At 41.6% G+C, this 14,166-nt stretch overlaps 2 protein-coding genes across 6 annotated transcripts in view; one reads left to right on the top strand and one right to left on the bottom strand.

Annotated features, from left to right (window-relative positions):
- The window catches only part of il12rb2 (interleukin 12 receptor, beta 2a), an 11,336-nt gene extending 8,822 nt beyond the window's left edge, over positions 1-2,514 (top strand). The window contains exons 11-16 of the mRNA XM_008407291.2: positions 11-112; positions 237-383; positions 794-925; positions 1,151-1,247; positions 1,444-1,531; positions 1,625-2,514. Coding sequence (XP_008405513.1) covers positions 11-112; positions 237-383; positions 794-925; positions 1,151-1,247; positions 1,444-1,531; positions 1,625-2,086 — 1,028 coding nt within the window. The 3' untranslated portion in view covers positions 2,087-2,514. The remainder of the gene's footprint in view (positions 1-10; positions 113-236; positions 384-793; positions 926-1,150; positions 1,248-1,443; positions 1,532-1,624) is intronic.
- A 2,473-nt stretch (positions 2,515-4,987) lies between these two features.
- On the bottom strand, positions 4,988-11,461 carry serbp1a (SERPINE1 mRNA binding protein 1a). Of its 5 annotated transcripts, none has more exons than XM_017304470.1 (9): positions 11,078-11,461; positions 9,584-9,767; positions 8,439-8,579; positions 8,234-8,302; positions 8,048-8,122; positions 7,780-7,951; positions 6,781-6,828; positions 6,460-6,663; positions 4,988-6,374 (listed from the first exon to the last, which is right to left on the bottom strand). In XM_017304470.1, the coding sequence occupies exons 1-9, from the start codon at positions 11,334-11,336 to the stop codon at positions 6,318-6,320; spliced, it is 1,209 nt and encodes a 402-aa protein (XP_017159959.1). In that variant the 5' UTR covers positions 11,337-11,461; the 3' UTR covers positions 4,988-6,317. The 5 variants fall into 5 exon arrangements, with proteins under 5 accessions (XP_017159959.1, XP_017159958.1, XP_008405510.1 ...); XM_017304469.1 differs by having other exon boundaries at positions 6,781-6,825; positions 8,234-8,305; positions 11,078-11,460; XM_008407288.2 differs by having other exon boundaries at positions 8,234-8,305; positions 11,078-11,460.
- Positions 11,462-14,166: the final 2,705 nt, after the last annotated feature.

Here is a 14,166-nt window from a genome sequence, read left to right on the forward strand (position 1 = left end):
ACATTTGCAGATATTAATCCATGGGAGTGCTATGAAGGAGCGGTGTATGTTTTCTACAACCAGAGCTCGGTCAGCAGGACCAGCTTTAAAGGGATCGCCACGTTGGAAGCAGGTAGGGCTCAACAGTGTAACTTCGACTAAGTTTATGATCTTAATCGAAATGGTCAGACATATTTCGTGTCGTGTAATTTTGACCTAATCGACGTCGCTGCGCGGCTCTGCTGTGTCGCTTGCAGCTCCAGAAATTGGTCCGTCGGCCCAAGAAAAGGTGGAGAGAAACAAGGTGACGGTGTCTTGGATGCAGCTTCGCAGGGCGCAGCGCAGGGGATGCATCACAAAGTTCACCATCTACCTGGAGAACAGCCAAGGAGTCCAGACGCGTTGTAAGAACAATTTAATTGTAAAGTGTCACTAAAGCAGTCGTGCTGCGTTGTGCCACTTTAATCGTTTTGCTTCACTTTAATGCTCACGACGAAAGCAGACGCAGCTATCCAATAAACACTTGCGTCTTGTTTTGCCATGTGAAGAGGATGTGGTTGGGATTAAAAACACTGCGGTGCCAAAGCTCGTCAGAACGCTGCTGCCAGCCGTGTTAATTTAATAACCGCTTCCTATTCATGATTATTAGAATCTTGAGTCATTTTAACTTTTTTTTTAAGTCCATCAGGCAGGGAAATGTTACTAAAATGAGATTTGAGCATTCAGCTGCAGAAAAACTAAAACAAAATGTTGGTTCTTGGCTGACGGACGCATGAATAGTTTCACGGTGAATGTCTCCTTTTGTCCTGACCAGACTCAGCGGAAGCATCGCGGGCGTCGTATCCCATCGAAGGTCTTCCTCCTGATTCCTACAGCTTGTGGATGAGCGCTTCCACTTCGAAAGGAGAAGGTCCTGCCGGTCAGAAGATCAAGTTCTACATCGAGGGTAAGCAGATTTTCACATTTACGGGCACCTTGTGAAGACGTGCGACACATTACGATAAATTCAGCTTTTATTCCATTAACATAGTCTTGCACTGAAAAGTTTGAGCATCTTCGTATCTGCCATTTGCATCGTCTGATCGTTAAACTGGCTGTGCTGACAGCTTTGGCTCTTCTTGCTGATTTCATTGGCCCGTGGTGTTAACATGTCATCCTGCTGCTGTTGCAGAAGACGACCATCTCTCCACTGTGCTGATGTGTGTGTTCGTTACCGTGATGGTGCTGTTTACTCTGTTTCTGTGGAAGAGCTCAGCAGTAAAGCACAGGTATGTGTGTGATATGTTTTTCAGCCATGTTGTCAGCTCTATGTTTATCCAAAGACTTTCAGTGAAACTCCAGTCAGGACTCTGGAAAGGTCTCTCCAAAACCTTAAAATTAGCCAATTAGCCGGATGTAAAGGATACTTTAAATCTAAATTGGGGGGAATGATTAACTGCTGGTTAACAGTTTTCCATATCTCAGGTTCAAAGAGATTTTCCAGTGTCTGATGCCTGATGTTGTGCCAGACCCTGCAAACAGCAAGTGGGCAAAAGAGTGTACCAAAGAGAAGGTAAAAATGTAGCAAAACTTTAACGGATCAACCGCTGGTCGAACCCGCCACTGTTCCGATTTGACCCTCTTCGTCCTCCTCCTCTCCGTTCAGGGCAAGATGAACCTGCATCTCCCGTCTCACAACTCCAGTTTCACTGATGCAGAAGAAGAGACCATCCTGGTGGATGTGGAGGAGCTGTGCAGGCGGATGGGGGACTCCTCCTCACCCAGGAGCGACCGCTCGGCGTTCCCTCCCGAGAACGGCGAGGGCCAAGAGACCGAGTTGTCGGCCCTGCTCTATCCTCCTCTGACCACCTACATCAAAAGCCTCTCGCACGACTCGGACAGCTCCGGCCACACGCAGACCTCCCAGGACACGAACACGACCGTCGACTACATCTTGTCCCACGGGCAGGACAATCTGGACAACTACGACCAGGAGGACGAGGAGGAGTTTCCAGGGATGCAGTTTTTCCCCAGCCTCAGCATCCTCATGGAACCTGTGGGGTTTGGAGGGAAGCTGACCTTGGACGCAGTGAAAATCGACTGCGGCGACTTCTTTCAGAACGCTTAGAGCGACCCGCCGAGCCTCTCCAAATTGAACTCTCAGCCGAGACGTGCATGAACTACCTCCTTTGCTTTTAGAAATCACAAAGAACTGCCTCTCTGCAAGCCAAGCTTCAGTTCAGCAGAAATCCTCCCAGGCATTACAATTGTTTTCCAATGGAACGTCTATGGACACACTAAGCAGAACTAAAAGAAAGAGACAAGAGGAATTTTACTAAGGTTTAATCTCTAAAAGGCAGATTTGACTTCTCTTAGTCCGTCATGAATTTTCGGATCTACGCCTATTCTTCCTGTTACATGCGCAGATGTCTTCTATTTACATGTTTTTTTGTTGTTGTTTTTTTTTTTATTATTGCTGTATATTAATTGCTACGCTCTTCATTCTATCTCAATGTGGATGCAAATTTGATCAAATTAAAACCGAATCCTTTGTTTGATTTGTCTGATTATTGTGAGCACAGTAAAACATTTGGAAGTTTTTAAGATTTTCATTCAGGTTTCAGAGCTGAATAAAGCACACACACACTGCAAAAAATATCTTGGATACGCTTGGAATAAAACAGAACTAAATCACAAGAAACACTGATAAAAAAAAGTGAATTGTTTCACTAATAGCTAGTACTTTTCCATTACTATTAGGAATTATTGACTTAAAACACGCTCCCATATTGTACTAAAAAGTTACATGCAAGTTAGTTTCATCATTATTTCAATTGTATTCAAGATATTTGCACTAGAAAGCCAGACCAAAACTTTTTGGTATGATTTTTGTAATGTAAAAAAAGCAAGAGTTTCACATCAACATAAAAACGTGTATTTGGGCAACTTAGGTCAGTTTGACCAAAACCGTTTTGAATCATGATGACATTCTTCTTAATAGACAAAGACTCCAGTTTGTTTTCCACTATACTCGCAAAAGTACAGTAAAAGTAAAACTAGAGTAGAAAACTGCTTTGTTTTTACAATGCATCAATGCTCTGTTAGAAGTTAATGTGCCACATCCACACTTCATTATGATCCCTTCAGGTCTAGTTTACTACGTATGACGGCAGCTTGACAACACAGCATGTCGCTGAGACACAAACTTCCAACGTTTCCCACTGGAAAAATAAAAAAGTGACACAACCCGAGGAAGCGGTTCTACCCAATGGACTTGATTTCATCACCTCTCCACAAGAAATACCTGTTCAGGTGCTTTTAACTGCAACTGAGTCAGCCACGAGGAACAGCAGCAGAGCAGAGGAAGAGCAACTTTGCTACAATTCTGTCCAGGTCTAAACTTCCTCAACCTAAGCTCAGATTGTAGAAAAGGAAAGTAGCAGTCTTGAAAATTGGACCTAAAATCTCCCCCCTCCCTCACAATCTTGCTAATACTGTGCGTAATGCAGCCAAAACAAATCACGTGTCGGCATTTTGGGGGTTTTAAGTGACAACGACCCAAACATGTAGGTTCAGTGACTCACGCAGCTCATTCTTGTGAGTGTGACTTACAGGCGTGATGTTTCCAACCCATGTTTAGAACTGAAACAGGTTTTTGAATGGAAGGTGAAACATCTTAAAATAACAAGACATTAAGTGAAGCTGTCAAATCCCCCACGGCCTCCTAAATCACGATATTACTGAGAACAGAACTGGGATGTGACATAACTAGCACGTCGCTGGAAAAACTAGAGAAAACTAGAGAAAAGTTAGCTTGTAAAAGTGTAGCATTGTGACGCTTGTCCTCAATTAAATAATGTTTCTCACTGCCCCTGTAGAAGAACTTACAGGGGCAGTTGCACAGGGCTTCAGTTTTTTGGGGCCCCAAAGACTTTTTTTTTTGTAATGAATGCAAAAAAAAACTTCTTTAAAACTTATATTGGGTTATGTATTATAAATTTTTACATAAAACGTATATACTTTATTTAAAACTTATAGGCCTACATCAAGTGAAATGTATTCAAAATTGGGGATTTTTATTAACATGAACAGTATTTGAAAATTAATTAGATATACTACTTTTTTGGGGGGAACAACATGGAGCTAGTGACCAGGCAGACTTATTAAACCTACCACGCACTAATTCATGTCTAGGATGTAATTTTCATTAGCAGTAGAAAGCTTCTGTAGTGGACGGGGCCCCCAAACTGGTTCTAGCCCAGGGGCCCCAGGTAGGCGCCGCATTTAAAACTGATCTGAGCAAAAACAGGGAAAGTTTTGATAGCTTGAGCTGAAGACGCTGGACAAATGCCATGTAAATATTTCACTTTCTTTCAACATGCCAGATGTGCTTGTAATTTTTTTTATTTCTGGAGGTCATTCAAGGTTTTATTAGAATGTTAGCAGCTGTTTAGTGAGACTGAAACTCAATAGATTAATCAATATTTTGCCCAAATTAAAGGGAAGAAACTCTGGAAAACAAAGTTTGATTTTGAATTATACTTTAAATCTTCAAAACCAAAAAAAATTACATATTTATCTTAATCTTGTCCATGTGTGCTCAGGCACCGTTTTATTTTATTATTGAGGCTTTTAATATTTTGAGCACAAAGTTTCATTTTTAGTCATATTTATTGTATGTTTGGCAGCAAATCTACCTATAGGATCAATAATCCATTTTAATAATCAATATAGTTGATTTATTGAAATGCAAATGGCTACTAAATCAACAGCACAGACAAAATAAAAAGTCTGAGGTTTAAACCGTTGATGGTACTAATGAAGTGGTTGCCAATGTGTAAAAAAGTTATGTTTTTTACCTCAAAATTGCAAAAGCTTGTATAAAAAACAGCAAATGAGTGTTCTTCACTCCCAACTTAAAGATACTCAGGTAAATCTCATCAGGAAGCAGGTGTATTAAAATCGGTCTGAACATTTGCAAGCATGTCTAGAGCAACAGTTTGTAACCCCCGACGACAGGACAAAAAGCTTTTTGTTGACCACCTTTATTTACCGACAGAGGTCTAATAGCAGGGCTGGAATTCACACATTTGTAGAGCAATTCAGTTGTTCCACACTATGGACAACTGTATTTCTTTCAGAGCAATTATGCAGTGGTGCCATCGTGGAAACTACAGAGCAAGTCAACAGCAGAGGAAAAACATTCAGCACAGACCGAAAGAAACCCGAGGCCGAGCAGAGTTTATAACGCTGAGCGGAGTGTGTAAACGAGAGAGGGTCGGAGCTTTTCCAGCGGTCTCCGGTCGCGTCTCAGCTGTTGGGGAGGAAACGGAAAGAAACGCCTCTCCTCGTCACTCAGAACTAAGAGGAAGGCAGCGACTGACTTGCAAGTGGCTGATAATGACCTAAGATGAAATGAGCGTGGGAGGAAGAGACGTCAGAAGATTATCCTTCCGATACGAGCAAATCCTAAACGCGTGGAGTTTTTTTTCTTTTCTTCTTCGATTGAACTGAACTGGGATTCAAATTTGGGACGCGTTTCCAATGTGTTCCACAAAAAAAAAAAAAAAAAAAGACAAGCTTTTAAGAACATTTCAGTAAAAAATAAAATGAAAAGTCCAGATTGCATGCCTTTCCACATACATTTCCAATGTAGGCAGCATCTCTTTCAAATACCAGTGTTTTTTTTCTCTTTTCCTTTTTTGTGTGCACCTTGTGAAATACAGTTTCTGAAAGAATTTATGAAAATAGTTGATTTACAGGCTGAAGATCATACAAGAATAGACCTCCTCTATAAAATATAAAACAATATCTCAGTGCTAAAGGAATGGGTGGGGGGAATAAACCCATAAATCTCAATGAGTGGAGCTGTAACTTCTGAAATGAGCCAGGTGAGGCGGAGCCCGAGCTGGAGCTCCGGCGGCGCCCGCTTTAAAGCAAACAAGCAACAGCACTCACCACGCCAAAAGATATCCTTATGCTTACATTTCAAAATGCATATTTTCAAGCAGCAATTACAAAACTTTATTAATGGACGACGCATAACCTCTGAAAAAAATACTGTATGAAAACATCCCTGCTACTTTGTTTCAAAGTACAAAACCTCTACCAATAAGTTGCTCCAGAGTAGCAAGAAGTCCTTTTGTTTTTATGTGTTTTTTTTTTGTTAATTTCTTTTTGTTTTTTTTTCCATCTTTGTTTTGTTTTTATTGAATAAAACTCAGTCCTCACAGAGTGTCATAGCTATGACAGTCTTCGCCATCATTTGACTTTGCTGAAGGATCCAGGAACATGCAAGCCTCGTAGTGGAGGTGCTCAGGAGGCTCCTGAAGGCCTGAGGGGGCTTTGACAGCCGGAGCTTAAGCCAGGGCTGGGAAGGCCTCTGGGTCGTCCACGTTCGGCACAGACGTAGATGACTGCAAGCAAGAGCGAATGGAGGACAGTTAGGATGGGAATTTGATAAACGGTTAACAAGCAGCAGCGTTGCTCCGGATTATTTACCCTGTCAGTCCTTCCTCCGCGTGCCGGCCTGGTGGGCTCGCCACGCTCACCACGCTCGCTGCGTTCCCCTCCGCGCCCACGGCCTCCCCGGCCGCCGCGGGGTCCTCCGCGCCCGCGGCCAGGACGGCCAAGGTCTCCGAAGTTTATCTCCAGCTGGGACGTGATGTCATTGGCTGGTTTCCGGAAGTGGTGCTCCTCGTCGCCCTGAATTACAGAACAAACGAAGAGGGTTTTATTAATTAGAAGTGTGCTCTCGCAGTCCCAACCCCGTCTGCATACAGGTTTAGATTGAGCCGCTGCATGCAACGGGTAACATTTTACCTTGGAATCATCGATGTCAAGCTCAGTCAGGTCACCTTTCTTGTCCTGCTTTAAGAGAAGTTCAGAATATAATCATCACATCAGAAAAACATAAGAATGTACTAAAATGTGAGACATTTGACAGCTAGTCTGACTAATATGCACAGCGACAGCGCATTAGGGAAGCATATTGATCATATTCTTTATCAAGTAAAATTTCTTACTGTGATCAGAAGTCTGATTTATTGTCATAAATTTCAATTAATGATGGTTAAAACTCCCCAAAACTGTCTGTATTGTCAGGACTGCTAGTTTTACCCTTTTTTCCACAGTTTGTTAAATTAAAGTATTGATAAATATCAATAAATTTGAAATGATTAGATGTCATTTACTATGTGCAGTTTAGTGATACAAATCAACTTCTTTATGTGACTGATGTCCTAAAGAAGAGCATCACAAATTCAAGAACATTATTTGTGCTTGTGAGGATATGACTGCTGTCACAGTCGAACACTTACCTAAAAGAGAAGTAATAGTTCCTATTTTTACCGTTATATTACCACAAAATATCGTGATAAAAGTACGATCCTGTCACCCACCCCCTACAATGAACTCTTCCTTCTGCTAAACACTTTGGCATTTTGAGATTTCCCTGAAGCCCAATTTCACCTCCTCTCATCAGTTTTGTAGCAATAAACTATCTAATGTCAGCTTGTTTACTTGTCTTAGTGTCATAACAGAACAGTGAATAGAAATAACCTTGTTCACACTATGAATGTTTCATAAAAACTATTACAGTTATTGAGCATTAAGCTAAAAATAAATAGTACACATAACCTAACTACAGCGCTAATAAGCAGCATTGTATTTGGTTTCAAGTAAAATTCATTGGATCATGTTTGCGGTTCAGTTCTCAAGTGGTGCCAGGATCCTTATAACGACTTCAGAAACACATAGAAACAGTATTTGGCTCTGTTAAAAGGAGAGGTGGGGCTTTAGGAGCTTTGGGAAACGTCTCACCTCGGCCTTGGACTTGTGCAGCACAAATCCTTTGTTCCAGTCAGCGCCCTCGTTGGCCTTGCGGATGTTGAACTCGACCTTGGCCCGCTCTTTGTCCTGCATGGCCTTCCATTCGTCCAGAGTCATCTCCTTAGGCCCTTCTTCCTTCTGTTCTTCAACCTCATTCTCCCTTCAACACACACAAACACAAAGAAATGTTAGCATGGGCATGTTTAGCATCGGTGTCTTTCGTTCCACATTGTCTTCCTTCATCGGAACAACAACTTACTTGTTCTCAGAGTCAGCGGGTGGATGCTCCTCTCCCTCTGGGTTCTCCTCGGTGACGTTAGACTGGTCGAGCTCACTGCGGAGAAAGCAGAAAAAAAACCTCAATGTCCTGCATTGTTACGGCTCCGGCTTCCTTAGAAACTAGAAACATGTAAAGTTTTTGCATCCGTCTTTTGAAAGCACTCACTTCAGTTCATCTTTAACTGTGCCCCAGTTGTGCGATCCACTCCCACCACGCTTGTCCTCACCTTTCAGACTACTGGAGAGGGAAAGAAATCCCCCCCGAAACATCAATCGTGATAAAGACACACACGCAGCATGAGCGCAAACATCTCGAGCACAAATTATTTGGGTTTGATTCAGCCCAGGAGGGGATTCAAAGGAACACTTACGATCGGTCACTGCCACTGTGTCTGTCGAATTCCCGTTTTCCTCTGGAGTCGAATCCGTCGCTGCGGCCCATGCCGCGGCCTCGTCCGCCGCGACCTCCCCTGCCTCCACCACGACCCCTCATTGGCCTATCACCAACGGGCCTGAGGAGAAAAAAATATATTTTTTTTTTTACAATTTTAAGAGAAAGAAAGTAATTATGGAGATTTGTATTTAAATTTGCCATCAATATTTAGTTTTGTGGAAATAACATTTTGCTTATCTGCTACGGATATAAGTTTTCTAAATGTTCATGCCTTTCAATGTCTTATCTCGACAGGAGCAACTTTAAATGATAAATGATGTTGGACTCCAACATCTACTCCCGCAGTCTTTAATAAGATATCCAGCAGTTCATCTGCTTCATAACTCGGCAGCTAAATAAGCTCTTTTTCATGTCTTTACTAACTACTTTCCGCAAACAAAAAAAAGCTGAGAAGAAACTATTTAAGCTTTTCCTCACTGATACGTTTTGGTTTTTACCAAGATCTGATTTGCAGATAATTTTCTTTTTCTAAGAGATATAACCAGCTCCTTGTCAGAAGCTGTAGTTATAAAACCAACAGAAAATCTAAGAACTACAAGATTAAACCCATTTATTTATTTATATGCATCAGAGTACATTTCCCCAACCTTCTCCTGATTTGTAATAAACTTTAAAATGTCACATATATCCTGTAAGTTGATGCATTTATAGATGGAGTTTGTAGTTTTGATGCAGTTATTAAAAAGGGTAAAAAGAAAACAAACCAATGGTCTACAATCTGATCATCTATTTTATGAATTTCAGACACAGCAATGTGAAGTTGATTTATTGGCCTTTTTTAAATATGGAAATATATAGCATGCATTTTAAAATCTCAGTTGTGTAAATATGCACAACGGAGATATTTAGATGAGACAACTGGGGGTAGAATTTAATAAGCTCCATTTCAAACTTAAAATGTTACTTATGTTTATTATTATGCTATTTTTAATAATAAAGATGACTAATAAAAGTTTTATGTAATTAGCTTAAAAGAAATAAAGAAAATATTCTAACTGAAGCATCTGTTTTGGACTCCCTCTAGTTATGGTTCATGCTGGTCTGTTATCAGTCCAAACTCACTTCTCCACAGAGAACTCGCCGCCCTCGGGTTTCTCTGCGGTTTCGCCCGCAGGCCGCTCGAAGCGGCGGGGCGGCCGCCTGTCCACCGGCCGTCTTTCTGCGGGTGGCCGTCCGTCTCCCTGTCCGCCCTGAGGTCTGGAGCCTTCGCCCTCTGGTTTTCTGCCCATTCTCCTCATGCCAGCACCTAGGAATTGAAATTATAATAATATTTTAAAAAAGTGATAAGATGACCTGCAGCATCGCCGTGTCCACACCCAACGCTGAGTCAGGAGGCAAGAAAAAGAAACATTGTTCTGCACAAGTGGAGCAAATAATTGCAATTAACGTGGTCAATAAAGACGAGGAGAGGCCGGGGTCGGTGGCGTTGTTGGCAAGTTAGTGATTCAGGATTTCTCTGAAAGGTTATTTCTCAGCCCTAATGTGAGTTTCATAATTCACTTTTAATTTGTGATAGTTACCTCACCAAATCTACTGGGATTACTGGTGACCCAGTTTTTTTTCCCCTACTTGAGTCAGAGCCACCAGCCCAGTGTAACACAAGTCCCTCCCATTGACTAAATCGCCTGATCCAGAAATAGATCCGCTCTACTACACCGCAGCAGCAGCAGCTGGTGGAACCACCATCAATGCACCTGTCTCATCCTCTCTCTCAGGCAGATAAATATGATCCTACTTGTCAGCTCGACGTGATGAAACCTCAATTACGCATAAAAAAAATTTTCTAATCTGATTCAGTCTACGTTTTGCAGGCAGCGCCTTTTCACCTAAAAGTCACGACTTACTTTGAGCCAGGGCAAAAACCGGCTGATACAAAAACGATTAATCGTGTACGTATGCGATTTGTTGCAAATCGACCGCGTGCGGAGTGTTTATTGTGCGCCAGTAGGAAGTAAGAGTGTGGAAGTTGTGCCTTAACACGCCCTACAACCACGAGGTTCAGCTCGGCCGGAGCGTACAGCCCCGCATGTCAGCAGAGAAATCCGCCAAAACAAAAAACCCAAACTGAAACTCACACATATCTTCTCTACACGTGTTACCGTCCTCTCACATGTTCCGGAAATTCTTTTTTTTTTTCCGCTTTAACCAATAATAGTTCTATTTTTAAATGATTCCCGGTGTATGCAGCAACAAGTAGTTTGGCTTCGAGTGGCTCCTGAGCAGAGCTAACGATTTAACTGAAGCATGCTGTTAGTTAGGCTCTCTGTTCAACCAGGCCCTTTGGGGGGTGTAAAGCTAAAACTAGCTGGGCCGCAAACTGTTTATCTTTGTATCGCAGAAACCTCCCGTCCCCAGTCGTAAATTATGTTTGGGTAAAAGTCGTTGTTCGTGCAAATGTCACTCATCTTAAGGCACTAAAATAGCGAGTAAGCCGACCTCATGTCACAGAGCCCGGTTATAACGGCTAGCTGGTAACCGAGCAACTTAGCCTGTTAGCTTAAATTTTTAGGCTGCTCTTTTGACTAATTGGAGCCCAAAACGTGCATTAAATATTACCATCTTTCTTAAGTGGAACTGGAGCCTGGGTTTCCTCCTTCTTATCAGCCAGCGGGGTCTTTCTGTCTTTTTGGGACTCCTTCTTGGGCTGCTTGGCAGCCTGCGCTGCAGTCTTGGCGGCACCAGGAGCTGCAGCCTCCTTCTTCTTCTTAACTTCGGCTTGCTTCAGCAGCTCGAACGGATCCGACTCGTCGTCAAATAACTGGTCGAACCGATTGGTTATGGCACAGCCAAAACCTTCTTGCATTTGTCCGGGCATGATGGCGCCCCTTCAGCAGGATTTTCCTCCGATTCTACGAGGCTTGGTGCGAGCACTTCGCTAGATGAAGCCACAAGATGGCTGGGAAAGGACCTTCTTCTCTTCCGGCACGGTAGACATCCGGGACTTCGGAGGTTGCGCGGGTGGGTTGTGTAGTTTCCGTGGAAACCCGTAGCCGTGATAGCAGCTAGGGAGTAGATGAAAGAAAAACTCAATTACCCACAATGCAAATGCTTTGAATCGGTTTGCAAAGGAAAGCATGGTCGCCCCGGTCCTGCACTCTGTTGTTGTTTTCACTTTTAGGAAAAAACTATTTAGTTGTCAGGGGTGCTTTTCTCCGCAGTTTGTCAATTTTAAAACTTACGTTAGCAAGATAACCTGTTAGTTCTTTAATATAATTGAAGAACTATCAGGTTCTTCAACCTGCTAGTTCTAATATCAAGAATTATCTTGATATTGGGGGTTAATTTGTTTTTTAAAAGGACAGGAAATTAGTTGGGCCTAATTGTTTATTAAATTCACAAGAAATGACCCCAGAAACACGTCTACACACTAATATCTAGATGTTTAGATGTGCTGCAAGTTAAAATTATTTCACTCTTGTTTGGCTACGCCCTTGCTTTTGGCAGTAATTTTTAATCTACAGCTGTGCACGTTATATTTGGCAATTACGGAATCATTAACTTTTTTATTTGCAGAAATTAGTATTTCTTAAGTTGTCAATTTTTTTTCATTGGTGTGGATATGAGCTTTACTTTGCTTATTTTGTAGAATATGTTTACTCTCAATTGAGTTTTGAGGAAAAAATGTAAAAGGTTCAAAAAATGTTTATGTCGTTAAAACACATAATTGGAGAGTTTCATTAAATAACAGATAAAATCTTAGGCTTATGCAACATGCCAGTGAAGTGCATCTGCAGCAATGAATAAAACTCAACAAAACATTTTCCACACTTTAAGAAATGCACACTCTTTTTTACAATCACATGACTGTCTTGTGCATAGATTAATTAAACTCCGGGTTTTTTTTATAGACTTTGCTACATTTTTTTCCATCTTAACAATTTCTCAAATTATTCAGTCATGTATTTATTTTGAAACTACATTTACATGTAGTAAAATTTACTGGGGGAAAAAAATGAAAATCCAAAGTTCCACATTTGGAAATTATTATTATTATTATTATTAAACAACACCACGAGGACTACAACTGTTGGTACCCCATTTTTCAGATCTGTTTTCTCCTAACATTTGATAAAGTTACAAAATACATTGAAAAAAAGAGGTCAAGCTTTTCTTCTGGATTAAAATCTGGTAAAGTGGTCTAGTGAGTAAATTCTGTAGATTTGCCCATATGTTTGGTTAATAATTCTACTAAAGGACCCAGTGATGACCTACCAGGCGAACATCATCCCAAGTTCTCCACGGTGCAGTAAAACCATCTGGAGTGTTTGGGGTCAAAAAGTTCAATCTTATAGTTTCATCTGACCAAAGCACAAGGTTCTAGTCAAAGTCTCAGATATACAAACTCCACACGTTTACATTTGTGATGGTATGACAGAAAATACTTTTCTTTCATCACTTTCAAACAACTGGTTCCCTTTATGCAAACAAGCAGTAACAAAATATGTCCATCTTTTCTGCTCTTCTCTGTAAAAACCTCCATTGTGATCATCTTTCCCCATTGTGAAGACAGTTTAAAACTTTTTAATTATTACTCTGATTGTAGGTTTGATCAACATGAAGGAGGCAGCTTCCCCGTGTCTCCATTTTAAGATCGGCACACATTACTTGAATGGCATGTTCTCTTGTCTTTCCAGTATTGATCAATGTCTGTATGAAACTGGCCTCTATGTCACATAAAGTCATATAGTGAAGTAAGAGGATTTACAACCCTGTAAAAATTTCTTCACTGAACAAAAGTATTCACTTCAAAAATATGGTGGGCCTATTCAATAACATTTTATTTATGTTTTCCCTCAGTTTCTACATTACAATAAATAAATAAAAAAAGAAGTATTATTTGTAATAGTTTACTTTGAAAGCAGATTTTGTCTTGTTCATAAGGCCCGGCCCCCTTTATTCATGATCAGGATGATGATGACCCGCTCAGCCGCTTCTGAGCACAATCAATGCTCCTGCTCTCCGTGAAGAAAAATGACGTCTCCAGTTACTAAAGCCATGATAGAGTCCTATGCGCTCATGGTCATGGTCATGGGCACATTTTTCATCTACTTCTGCGGAATGGTGTGGGCTTTTTGCAACCCCAAAGTGAGCGAAGCGGAGGAGGAAGAGTGCGCCGCTGGAAACCAAGCCGGGGTGCCGAGGGAGCGCCGCTGGATGTGCGCACCAGGTTCTCCACAGCGGGACGTCAGGTGCGCCGCTGGGCTTCTGCAAGTGGCCGCGCCGCCGTACGCAGCGGAGACGCTCACACAGAGCACATATGTCAACTTCTGGGAAGATGATGATGATGACGACGACGACGGCGATGATGATGATGATGATGACGATGAAAGTCTGCTGACGGACAGCGCTGCGTTTTGTCTGGATAATTTGGGGATTGATAACCAGATTACAAACAGTCCCTCCTGGATTGCAATGTGATGACAGGACGCCAACGTCTTAGAAAATCGGTAATATTCTTATGTTATTGTTTTCTTATAATTTGCTCCCTATTTAAGTAGATGCATTGCACCTTTTCTTTCCCCCTCCAACAGTTAACAGAAAATGCATGACCTTGCTACTACATCACACCTGACCTAGAATAATTTAAAACACTTAAAATCCATTCTGCTGCAAAGTCACACACACGTTTCTAAATGAAGGGAAAT

This window comes from Poecilia reticulata, linkage group LG4 (assembly GCF_000633615.1).
Source record: "Poecilia reticulata strain Guanapo linkage group LG4, Guppy_female_1.0+MT, whole genome shotgun sequence".
In the NCBI taxonomy this organism is placed as follows: domain Eukaryota; kingdom Metazoa; phylum Chordata; class Actinopteri; order Cyprinodontiformes; family Poeciliidae; genus Poecilia; species Poecilia reticulata.